General features: G+C 50.5%; 3 protein-coding genes across 3 annotated transcripts; 1 reads left to right on the top strand and 2 right to left on the bottom strand.

Annotated features, from left to right (window-relative positions):
• The first annotated feature begins 3,678 nt into the window (after window positions 1-3,678).
• Window positions 3,679-6,408, top strand: LOC109755985 (protein NUCLEAR FUSION DEFECTIVE 4). The gene is made up of 2 exons (XM_020314857.3): window positions 3,679-4,350; window positions 5,088-6,408. The coding sequence occupies exons 1-2, from the start codon at window positions 3,802-3,804 to the stop codon at window positions 6,249-6,251; spliced, it is 1,713 nt and encodes a 570-aa protein (XP_020170446.1). The 5' UTR covers window positions 3,679-3,801; the 3' UTR covers window positions 6,252-6,408.
• Window positions 6,409-6,428: 20 nt separating this feature from the next.
• On the bottom strand, window positions 6,429-8,083 carry LOC109755986 (AAA-ATPase ASD, mitochondrial). Its single transcript, XM_020314859.4, has one exon. It carries the CDS (start codon window positions 8,033-8,035, stop codon window positions 6,545-6,547), a length of 1,491 nt encoding a protein of 496 aa, XP_020170448.1. The 5' UTR covers window positions 8,036-8,083; the 3' UTR covers window positions 6,429-6,544.
• A 478-nt stretch (window positions 8,084-8,561) lies between these two features.
• Window positions 8,562-10,537, bottom strand: LOC109755984 (AAA-ATPase ASD, mitochondrial). The gene has a single exon (XM_020314856.4). It carries the CDS (start codon window positions 10,303-10,305, stop codon window positions 8,737-8,739), a length of 1,569 nt encoding a protein of 522 aa, XP_020170445.1. The 5' UTR covers window positions 10,306-10,537; the 3' UTR covers window positions 8,562-8,736.
• Between the last annotated feature and the right edge of the window lie 1,594 nt (window positions 10,538-12,131).

The raw sequence follows: 12,131 nt of genomic DNA, 5'->3' as shown, positions 1-12,131 counted from the left end.
TGAAAGTGTCTGTTCGGTTGGCACGGATCGAGACTGGGATTTGTCACTCCGTGTGACGGAGAGGTATCTCTGGGCCCACTCGGTAGTGCATCATCATAATGAGCTCAATGTGACTAAGGAGTTAGCCACGGGATCATGCATTGCGGTACGAGTAAAGAGACTTGCCGGTAACGAGATTGAACAAGGTATTGGGATACCGACGATCGAATCTCGGGCAAGTAACATATCGATTGACAAAGGGAATTCCATACGGGATTGATTGAATCCTCGACATCGTGGTTCATCCGATGAGATCATCGTGGAACATGTGGGAGCCAACATGGGTATCCAGATCCCGCTGTTGGTTATTGACCGGAGAGGCGTCTCGGTCATGTCTGCATGTCTCCCGAACCCGTAGGGTCTACACCCTTAAGGTTCGGTGACGCTAGGGTTGTAGAGATATGAGTATGCGGAAACCCGAAAGTTGTTCGGAGTCCCGGATGAGATCCCGGACGTCACGAGGAGTTTCGGAATGGTCCGGAGGTGAAGAATTATATATAGGAAGTCCAGTTTCGGCCACCGGGAAAGTTTTGGGCGTTATCGGTATTGTACCAGGACCACCGGAAGGGTCCCGGGGGTCCATCGGGTGGGGCCACCTATCCCGGAGGGCCCCATGGGCTGAAGTGGGAAGGGAACCAGCCCTTAGTGGGCTGGGGTGCCCCCCTTGGGCCTCCCCCTGCGCCTAGGGTTGGAAACCCTAGGGGTGGGGGGCGCCCCCCTTTGGCTTGTGGGGGAAGCCACCCCCTTCCCCCCCTTGGCCGCCGCCCCCCCATGCAGATGGGTTCCAGAGCCGGCGCCCCCCCCTCCAGGGGTCCTATAAATAGTGGGGGGAGGGAGGGCAGCAGCACCACAGCCCCTGGCGCCTCCCTCTCCCCCTGCAACACCTCTCCCTCTCGCAGAAGCTTGGCGAAGCCCTGCCGAGACCCCGCTACATCCACCACCACGCCGTCGTGCTGCTGGATCTCCATCAACCTCTCCTTCCCCCTTGCTGGATCAAGAAGGAGGAGACGTCGCTGCTCCGTACGTGTGTTGAACGCGAAGGTGCCGTCCGTTCGGCACTCGGTTATCGGTGATTTGGATCACGGCGAGTACGACTCCATCAACCCCGTTCATTAGAACGCTTCCGCTCGCGATCTACAAGGGTATGTAGATGCACTCCTTACCCCTCGTTGCTAGTATACTCCATAGATGGATCTTGGTGATGCGTAGGAAATTTTAAAATTCTGCTACGATCCCCAACAAGGGAGGCCATTGCGTCCCGGTTAGGAATATTATTGTCGGTTCTTTTTTGCCACCACGCGTTGACGGTTTCATCCAAGTGCCACTCGGAGGTGTCCATGTGTGCAAGTGCAAGCTGCTCTATGATCAATCTCCAAAGCCTAAGCGTGTAGCGACACTTGAAGAAGAGATGTGTCCCCGTTTCTTGTTCCCTCTTGCAAAGCAGGCAAAGGCCACAGTTTTGCCAACCACGCTTCTCCAGACGATCGGCTGTCCAAATCCTATCTTGCAAGGCCAACCAAGCGAAAAATTTAATCTTCGGAGGTGCCCAAGCCTTCCAAACCATACGGTCCAAGGGGGATAGGGTCAAGCCAAGAAACTGAGCCTTGTAGGCGGAGCTCGCCGTGTATATCCCGTCGTTCGCATGCTTCCAAATGAAATCATCTTCCGCTTGCATATCAAGGCGGAAGTCATGCAAGAGCATCCAAAGGTTGAAGAATTCCGAGATGTGGTTGACAGAGATAGTGGTGCCTTGCTTTATTTTGAGGATCCAAGCATTCTCCTTGAGAGCCACGCGCACCCTCCAATTCTTTCTTGTCGAGGCCTCAAAAATTAGCGGTGCAATGTCCTTGGGCATACGACCAAGAAGCCAAGGGGAGTCCCAAAAAAGCGTTTTGGTGCCATCCCCGACGGTGATATTCGTAGATGCATAGAAGAACTCACGGTCCTCTACGGTGCAGGGGTTGCCAAGGCCAACCCAAAGTTTTCTGGGCTCCTTACATTCAAACCATAGCCATCGTAACCGCAAGGCCCTTGCGAACTTTTCGGTATTGAGCACTCCAAGGCCACCGTACTCCTTTGGTCTGCAAACCGCATTCCAGTTGACCTTACATTTGGCTCCCGTGGTCTTTTCCGCACCCGACCAAAGGAAAGCCCTCTCAATCTTGTTGAGGTTATCCAGCGTGCTAGAGGGCATGATGAGATGTGTGATCAAGAACACTGCTTGGGAGGAAATGACCGACTTGACAAGGGTCGTTCGCCCAATAGGAGTGATGTTTTGGCCTTCCCAAGTGACGAGTTTTCCGGCCGCCTTGTCGACAAGGTATTGGAAGTCCACTGCCTTCAACTGCCACACCGAAAGCAGAAGGCCCAAGTATTTCACCGGAAAGGAGGCTTGGGTCGCCGGCATACTTGTGAGGATGCGCTCAAGATCAAGATGGTTGCAACGAATTGGTACGACCGAGCTTTTCTGGAAGTTGGTGCATAGGCCCGTCACCTCACCGAAGCCCCGCAAGATAGCAGCAAGATTGTCAATGTCCCTCTTGATTGGCGCCACGAAGACCGCCGCATCGTCCGCATATAGGGAGGTTCTCATGATGGCACCCCGACCGCGAAGCTTGTGAAGAAGCCCTTTCCGAGTGGCTAGGTCCAGAATCTTATGCAAGGGATCAATCGCCAGGACAAAAAGGAGGGGGGATAGGGGGTCCCCCTGCCAGAATCCACTCCCATGCAAGATCGGAGGGCCGGGCACGCCGTTTAATAGGATTCTTGACGAAGATGAGGATAGAAGCGCCGCAATCCAAGCCCTAAATTTAGGGGGGAACCCCAAATGTTGCATAAGCTCGAGAATGTATCCCCACTTGACCGAGTCGAAGGCCTTTTTTATATCCAGCTTGAAGAGGAGGGCGGGAGATTTTCTCTTATGCAGACGCCGGGCAAGATTCCGGACGTACACAAAGCTTGGCAATTCCTTCGACTTATAGTGCGCCTCTTAATTTCAGCAATAATAGCACAAGAAGATAGATCCAATTTTGTGAGATTGTTCTTTATCAATAGCATGGATGTTTCATTCTCCATAGCAATAACCAGCCTGAAAATAACACTGCAAATGGTTTAAGTTCGTGTCAAATATTAGGCCCAAGTTGTTAACTGCTGCCATTTTTCAACCAACAACACATCTCCCTTGTTGGTAAGTATATAGTGCACCAGGGCTTGTACTGCACCGGGATTCGGCTTGTACATACAAATGTTTTCAAAACAAATCTGAGAAAAAGTCTACAAATGGGCACAACATGAACCGATAATATCACAAAAATCAAGTACCTTTTGAGTCTCAACTAATGTCAAGGTCCAAAAACAAAAGTAGTATTGACAGTGGCAATGGGCAAAATTTAAAGCCCAACTAATGTTTTGTTGTGTACTATCAGAGTCGAATTTGTCTTTTTCTCCCGAACTATATTATAAATTAGACTTCAAATTTGTGACATGGGTGTTCCATCTTGCAGGTTGAATTTATGTTGGAACTATTTTATTTCAAAATTCATTTGGATTATAACAAATAACAACGTTCAGATGCATTACTAATCATGCAAAAGAAAAAATGCCTCAACAACTTGGCTTGGATCCATGCTAAGAAATTGATTGTTCGATAATCATGCTCAAATTAAAAAAAGTCACCTTCTCCTAGAAAAAGAAAAACATTCTCCATTTTCTTCTCACAATTGCTATGGCTTCTTCTCAGTGGGCCCACGCTGTCAGTGAAACATGGCGGCTAGTGGGTGTCACGTAGCTCACGTGGCAGCGCAAAGAGAGGTCCTTGAAGCCACCGAGCTAAAAAAGACATTCTTTTCTTCCTCTTGTGTTGCGGCGGCGATGGCGGCCAGGACGCGGTGGTCGGCGCTGGCGGCGAGCGCGCTGATCCAGTGCTTCGCGGGCGGCAGCTACTGCTTCGGCGTCTACTCGCCGGCGCTCAAGGCGTCGCAGGGCTACGACCAGTCCGCGCTCGACGCCGTCGCCTTCTTCAAGGACGTCGGCGCCAACGTCGGGGTCCTCTCGGGCCTCCTCGCCGCGTGGGCGCCCGCGGGAGGGCGCCGACACCCCTGGATCGTCCTCCTCACCGGCGCCGCGCTCTGCGCCGCAGGGTACCTCCCCATGTGGCTCGCCGTCGCGGGTGTCGTCCCCGCCCCGCTCCCGCTCGTTTGCCTCTACATGCTGCTCGCCGCGCAGGCGCAGACCTTCATGAACACGGCCGACGTTGTCACCGCCGTCGAGAACTTCCCCGACCGCCGCGGCACCGTCATCGGCATCATGAAGGTACCTGCTGCCGATCGATCCCCTTACTCTGTTTTGTTGTACAGTAGTATTCAGTCTATGCTCTGTTGCTCTGCATCAGTAATTTGCTCTGTGAGTTACAAGAAATCCACAGGCTTTGTCTGCTCCAATCCACAGGCATGTGAAAGGATCTGTTTTGTTCCATTTTTATGTGGAGAAATCTGTTTTGGTGGCATACCACAGTAGTGCAGAGATGTATGCTGAAAGTAGTCAAGGAGAGTAATTTTTATGCAACACAACCTTAGAGATAAACCGTTCTAGAAAAGTACAATGATGTTAACATTATCCAGCACAACCATTCTGGGAATTCTTGCTCCCTGGAAGTCAGCATCACTGGTTCTAGAAAAGTACAGTTGTGTAGGTACAGGAACTGTTTCATAATAATGTTTTCTGGTCCAGAGACATCAGAGAGCCAATAATGCAGCGTTCATTCGCTGGCCTCGTCCTTCACCTGCCACACCTGGTGGAGCTATCGTTTTTGTCGTAATTGCCCGAACTTTCAGTGTTGTTGTCTTGAGTTTTCACCTTAACTGTATTCGTAACTCTGATGATGTGAACTTGTGTGGATCCAACATCGCACACACTTAATTTGCTCAATAATCCCAACCTCCACTCTGTTTCTCAGCAACAAAGCAAACTAGTATTTGTCTTCTTACACAAGCAGTGATGTGTCCTACTCTTTTCAATGACATCGATTCATCTGTTTAATTTCCAAACAGGGTTTTCTTGGCTTGAGTGGCGCGATACTGGTCCAAGTACAGCGCACTCTCCGTATTGATCCCGGCAGTTTCATACTTATGCTGGCAATACTACCCACAGCCATCGCATTGCTGCTCATGTACTTTGTCGACGTCCACAGCGCTCATCAGCGGTACAACAAGAAGTTCCTTGATGCTTTCTCTCTCATGGCCGTTACTGTTGCTGGGTTCCTGATGGTTGTCATAATCTGCGACCAAGTATTCGTGATAAGTTCAGCCGGGCAGAGCGTTTGCTTCGCGATACTCCTGCTGCTGATCATGTCTCCAGTAGCTATTGTTGTATGGGCTCAGAGGTCGGAATCGAAGCAGCGAGAAGAACCAACGTCGGAAGAACAAACTGGTTTACTTCTTCATGAGGAGACTGCGCAGCAGGATTCGGAGAACGCCAGCTCTAGCACACCGCTTGCGGGATCTAATAGTCAGGACATGTTGTCGGAAAAAGCAGAGAACCTGAACGTGGTGCAGGCCATGTGCAAACTCGACTTCTGGCTGCTCTTCCTCGCGATGGCCTGCGGAATGGGGTCGGGGCTGGCCACCGTGAACAACATCAGTCAGATCGGGGGCTCCCTTGGCTACACGAGCAGGGAGACCAGCACTCTGGTGTCGCTATGGAGCATTTGGAACTTCTCAGGGAGGTTCGGCGCAGGCTACGTCTCTGATCACTTCCTCAGGTCGCGAGGAGTGAGCAGGCCTTTCTTCATAGCAGCAACACTTCTGGTCATGGGTGTAGGCCATGCCATCATCTCCTCCGGTTTCCACGCGTCCCTCTACATCGGCTCGGTCCTCGTCGGCCTGTGCTATGGGTCTCAGTGGGCTTTGATGCCGAGCATAACGTCAGAGATCTTCGGGCTAAACCATTTCGGCACCATCTTCAACACGGTGGCCGTCGCAAGCCCTGTTGGCTCTTACATCCTCTCGGTGCGCGTGGTCGGGTTTATCTATGACAAGGAGTCACCGCAAGGTGAGCTTGCCTGCGCTGGTAAGCACTGCTTTGCGCTCTCCTTCATGATCATGGCATGTGTCTGCGTCTTTGGGTCTGCTGTTGCTTTTGTATTGTTTATCAGAACAAGGAAGTTTTATAGGCGGGTTATATACGCCCGACTGCTCTCTTTTGTAGATAAATGAGGAAATGTATATATGCAAACGACTCTCAGTTTCCCTTGTGTTCTTGCAGCAATATCATGTTAGCATTTGGTATTGTAGCACTCTCTTTATATAGTAACAATACAATGGTCGCTTCCTGTGTTAATAAGCAAATGAAAAAGAAACCAATATTTTTTTATTTCAGTTGAGTGACACATATTTATCCGAAAATAAGCTGAGTGATACATACTCCCTCTGTAAAGAAATATAAGAGCGTTGGGTTGTCTTGTTTGATGTCTTGGTTGGCTACCTGGCTTCCTGTCATGTTTGTCCTTTCATTTATCTTCCTTCGGTTCCTCTTTCTCCTTGGCTTTCTTTGCTTCTGCCTCCTCTTCCTCCTTCGCCTTTGCCACTGCTGCAGTCGTGACCGCGTCTTTCTTGGCTTGTTTGAGCGCCGCGATGAGGCCTGCCAAGCACATGTTCGGGTCCTTCTTTTTCTTCTTTGACATGGGCATCAGGTTCTCTGCCACGTCGGCCGGTGACATGTCGGTCTCTTCGAGCAGCTGCCGGATCTCGCCAAACAACACATGCTCGACGATATCTAGGTAGTTCTTGGCGAGCACCTTGAAGCCCTCAAAGCGGCAGTAGGACATCTCGATGTGTTTGTCCATCCTACCCCGCCGAATTAGCGCCGGGTCCAGCTTCTCCTTATGGTTGGTGGTGAAGATGAAGATCCGCTCACCGCCGCTTGCTGACCATAGCCCGTCGATGAAGTTGAGTAGGCCTGAGAGCGTCACCTTGCTTTCATCGTCCTTCCGCGGCTCCGTCGGGTCGGGTTCATATTCATTGTCAGAGTCCTTGTTACTAGAGGCCTTCTTGTCCTTGCGGCGCTTACCAGTGAGGTCGATGGAGCAATCGATGTCCTCGATGACGATGATGGACTTGCTTGTCATCTCGATGAAGAGCTTTCGCAACTCGGTATTGTTCTTGACCGACGTAAGCTCGAGGTCGTAGACGTCGTAATCAAGGAAATTGGCCATGGCGGCAATCATGGTGGACTTGCCGGTGCCGGGCGGGCCGTACAATAGGTACCCCCGCTTCCATGGCTTGCCAACCTTTGTGTAGTACTCCTTGCCATCCTTGAACGCGATGAGGTCGTCCATGATGGCCTCCTTCTGGTCGGTGTCCATGGCGAGCGTGTCGAACGTGGCCGGGTGTTCAAACTTAACATGGTCCCAAACGCTATTGCGAAGGTAGCGCCTCCGTCTACCGCCACAGTTGGTGAAGAGGCGGCGCTGGCGGTTCTTGACGATGACGGCGCGTCCCTCGGCGAGGACAAAGGGCAGGTAGGAGTCGACGATGAGGTCACGGTGGCTTCTGTGGAAGACGACCTTGTAGAAGCGTCTCTCATCCTCGCCAGGGTAGAAGCTGATGACATTCCCCTTGGAATGCTTCTTGGAAGCGTACCACCAGAGCGTCACACCAGAGAACTCATCGGTGACCTCCTCATGGTCGTCCACAGAGACCTGGAGGTTGCTGCTGTCGCTCCCGAGCTCGGCCTTGAGCCTGCTGGCGCGGCGGGAGCACGCGTCGCTGAGGTAGGCCTCGACGGCGTAGAAGAACTCGCTTTGCTGAAAGCGCTCGGCGCTGTTCTCCAAGATGGTGATCTGGAGGTAGGGGCTGAAGCAGGCGGCGAGCTTGGCGGCCCAGGCGGTGAGGTAGAGGCGGAGGGTAACCGGGACGTGGTTCTGCACCATGGACCACAGGAAGATGATGCTCGCCATGGCCGAACCCAACCCTGCCCACTTCTCCACCATTGCTGCCATGCCCGGCTAGCTCTCTTCTTCTTGATGTAATGCTGGAGATCTTTGTTCGTGTGTGTTTATATATAATGCTGGAGTTTTGTGTGGTGATTTACTGTTTTGTGTGGTGATTTACTTAAGTTGACTTCAGTGCGACCGCTGGTCGTTGTTGTCGTCGGAGCAGGTGAAGAGTAGCTGGGAAAGTTCATGCACGCATGGAAAAGATGCAGAACTTGGTTGCTTGATCAATTAATTACTAGGTAGAAGGGCAAATTCAGATTTGGGTCGCTTAATCAATTAATTCAGATTTGGGTTGCTTAATCAATTAATTACTAGGTAAGTTCCGATTGTGACGATATTCTTTCACTGTCATGCGTAGTGACGATATTGTGTTGATGAAATGGTAGGGAAGCTTCTTATGCCATGTTTAGGTTTAATTCCCTGTAGAAAACTTCTTAGCATTTTGGTGTAGGCAAACCGAATGGGTCTTGTTAGCATTTTCTATAGTTTTACCATAAATAGTACTACAAATTAGAGATAAAACAAATATCTACAAGGAGGGAGTATATAGGTAAGGGGGCACATATATATTACAAATGAGAGATGCTACACATAATATTTCAGTTTAGAGGTTTTCATTTCAAAGATGCATTTATCTTTTGTAGAAGGGGGCACTAGTGAACAAGCTAATTCTTTTTTCCTTTGCTTCCTTTCTTGATGTCACTTCACTTGTCACCTTCCTTGATGTCTCCATTGGCTTCCTCCGGTGCTTTGTCCTTCCCTTTGTTTTCCTCATTGGCTTTCTTCAACCCCGCCTCCTCTTTCTCCTTGTCTTTCTTTGCTTCAGCCTCCTTGGCCTCTTCTTCCTCCTTCGCCTTGGCCGCCGCTGCTGCTGCCGCGTCTTCCTTGGCCTGCTTGAGTGCCTTGACGAGGCCCGACAAACACAAATCAGGGTCCCTCTTTTTCTTCTTCGACATTGGCATCAGGTTCTCTGCAACGTCGGCGGGCGACATGTCGGTCTCCTTGAGCAGCCGCTGAATTTCCTCAAACAGCTCATGCTCGATGACATCTAAGTAGTTCTTGGCGAGCACCTTGAAGCCCTCGAAGCGGCAGTATGACATCTCGATGTGCTTGTCCATCCTTCCTCGACGGATCAGCGCCGGATCGAGCTTGTCCTTGTGGTTGGTAGTGAAGATGATGATCCGCTCACCCCCGCAAGCAGACCAAAGTCCATCAATGAAGTTGAGGAGGCCCGAGAGCGTCACCTTGGTGGCGTCGTCCTTCTCTGGATCCATCGGTAGCTTGGGTTTGTCATCATCGTCGGAGTCCTTGTCACTAGAGGCCTTCTTGTCCTTGCGGCGTTTTCCGGTGAGGTCGATGGAGCAGTCGATGTCCTCTATGACGATGATGGACTTGCCCGTGGTCTCGATGAAGAGCTTCCGCAGCTCGGTGTTGTTCTTGACAGCTGTGAGCTCGAGATCGTAGACGTCGTAGTCAAGGAAGTTGGCCATGGCGGCGATCATGGTGGACTTGCCGGTGCCGGGCGGTCCATAAAGGAGGTACCCGCGCTTCCACGCCTTGCCGACCTTGGCATAGTAGTCCTTGCTCTCCTGGAACGCCATGAGGTCGTCAACGATGGCCTCCTTCTCATCGGGGTGCATGGCAAGCGTGTCGAAGGTGGCGGGGTGTTCGAAGGGGACGTGGCTCCAGACGCTCTTGCTGCGGTAGGGGTTCCAGTTGCGGCTGGCGTTGTTGGTGAAGAGACGGCGCTGGCGGTTCTTGACGGTGACGGCGCGGCCCTCGCCGAGCACGAAGGGCAGGTAGGAGTCCACGACGAGGTCGCGGTGGCGCCTATGGAAGACAACCTTGTAGAAGCGCCGCTCGTCCTCGCCGGGGTAGAAGGTGATGACTTGGGCCTTGGACTGCCGCTTGGAGGCGTACCACCAGATGGTTGTGCCGGAGAAGTCGTCGGTGACCTCCTCGTGGTCGTCGACGGTGACCCGGAGGTTCTTGCTGTCCTTGACGAGCTCGGCCTTGAGCTTGCGTGCGCGGCGGGCGCAGGCGTCGCTGAGGTAGGCCTCGATGGCGAGGAAGAAGTCGCTGCGCTGGAAGCGCTCGGCGCCGTACTCGGAGATGGTGATCTGCAGGTAGGGGTTGAAGCAGGCGGCGACCTTGGCGGCCCAGGCGGTGAGGTAGAGGCGGAAGGTGGGAGGGACGTAGTTCTGCACAACGGACCAGAGGAAGATGACGGTCGCCATCGCCGACCCGAACCCCGCCCACCTCTCCACCATCATCGCCGCCGTTGCTTGCTGCAACTGGACGTCAACTTGATGTTGTGTCTAGGGCGGTCTTGTCCCGATGGAAGGCTGTAGCTCGACCTGGACGCATATATATAATGCCAATGATTCGTGCGGTGATCTGCTTAGGTTGAAGCTAAGCAACGTGTAGTCGTCGCCGTTGTCGTCTTCGTCGTCGTCGCCGTCTGCGTGGGAGCAGGTGAGGAGGAGCTGTCGGAGGCGAGAAAAAGCGGCGAGCATCCATGGAACAGTCCAAGGAAATGGAGTTACTTAAGGCTAAAGGCAGTGGCAAATGCGGAATCGGCAAGCTCAAGATGCTCCGATTGTTGATTGCAAAAATCTCCGTCGCTGTTTTTATCTCATGGATTGCATCTCTGAGACTGACAGCCGAGTATAGAACAGAGACGAGGTAGGCCGGTGACATGCATGTTCAGTCGTCGGCAAATCGAAGCTGAGGCCATGTAATATTTATCGCAATAGTTCTATGTAAGTTAACTGAATTTGCATTGGAGCGGTCGATTTTTGCGGGAAAGGAAGGAGGAGGCAAGGCGCAGCACCGAGGCCGAGACAGGGGCAGCGCGGCAAGCGGCAGAGAGATGCTGGGACCCAGGTGAGGCCGAGACAGGAACGGCAATGATGACGTGGCTCGCCGCGGGGTCGCATGCGGAGGCGAGTCCAAGAGTTAATAGGTGCGGGTGGTGGGCCTTTTCGTTCTAATTCCTGGCCGGATTAGGCCAGTCAACCCGTGCACCTGCACGGGCTAGCAATTAAGGAACATAAAATGAACACTAAAAATGTAAATTCGTATGTATGTCTCACCAACTGGTACACCTATATTTCAGTACTCTTTGCTTAATTAGATATACGCTATATGCACATTTATGTAAATTAAACATGTATGCAAGCATTTATTCATCTCTATAAAACATGTATATCAGATCACGTATTTAGAAGTATGCGCATTTATCGCAGCATTTTATTGCTTATGTAAATAAATGCTTGACATAAAAGCTTGAGATGAATTGCTGTACCGAAATTTGAAAAGAATTGCACATAAAGTAAGACCATAATGCCTAAATAATTACACATAAAGCTTGAGATATCTCGTGGACACAAAAATTAATAGATCCATACTGGATCTGGATATACTCTGATGCTTTACATGTATTGTAAATATAGTACATGCAGTACCATCAACAGACCATTATGTAAATCTGAAACTAATTTTGATAATTTAAGGTAAGGGCAAAATCTTAAGTTTACAATGACACAATTGGCTTTTCCTGATCTATCAGCATAACATGTATGTATCCATGAAATATTTTGAGGATTTTTTTTTCAATATAAGAATATTTGAAGTAGCTCTTATTAGTTGAATATGAAAGATAACTACTTAGAAATAATTCTTTGTTATCTCGAAGGATAACTCTAAGAGGAACTTCTGCAAAAAAAACTGGAATTTCTTCTTACATACGATCTTGTTGACATGTGGCAATAGCTCTAACAGAAAAAGGGTAGTATGAATCAAGTTATTAAAAATCAACCTTTCTTGGTATCTTCAAAACAACTAATAGTGAAACATTGTGATCATATGCATAAATAATTTATCAAATCAATCGTCGGCAATTTGGATACTTTTACCCACTGAAAAAATAGCGCGTTATAGCGCCGCTGATAGAAGACCATAGTGTGGTAAGAAATGTCTCGCTAAATAAACCAATGTATGCAGTGTCTCGCTAATAGCATCCTATAGTGCAATATAGCACTCTAATGGCGTACTTTAAGACCGGTGGTACTTTGTTATAGGGCGCTACTTTTTTCAT

The sequence above is a fragment of the Aegilops tauschii genome, chromosome 5, assembly GCF_002575655.3.
Source record: "Aegilops tauschii subsp. strangulata cultivar AL8/78 chromosome 5, Aet v6.0, whole genome shotgun sequence".
NCBI classification, from domain to species: Eukaryota; Viridiplantae; Streptophyta; class Magnoliopsida; order Poales; family Poaceae; genus Aegilops; species Aegilops tauschii.
The sequence above is the reverse complement of the archived record's forward strand: the minus strand, read 5'-3'. Positions and strand labels throughout refer to the sequence as shown.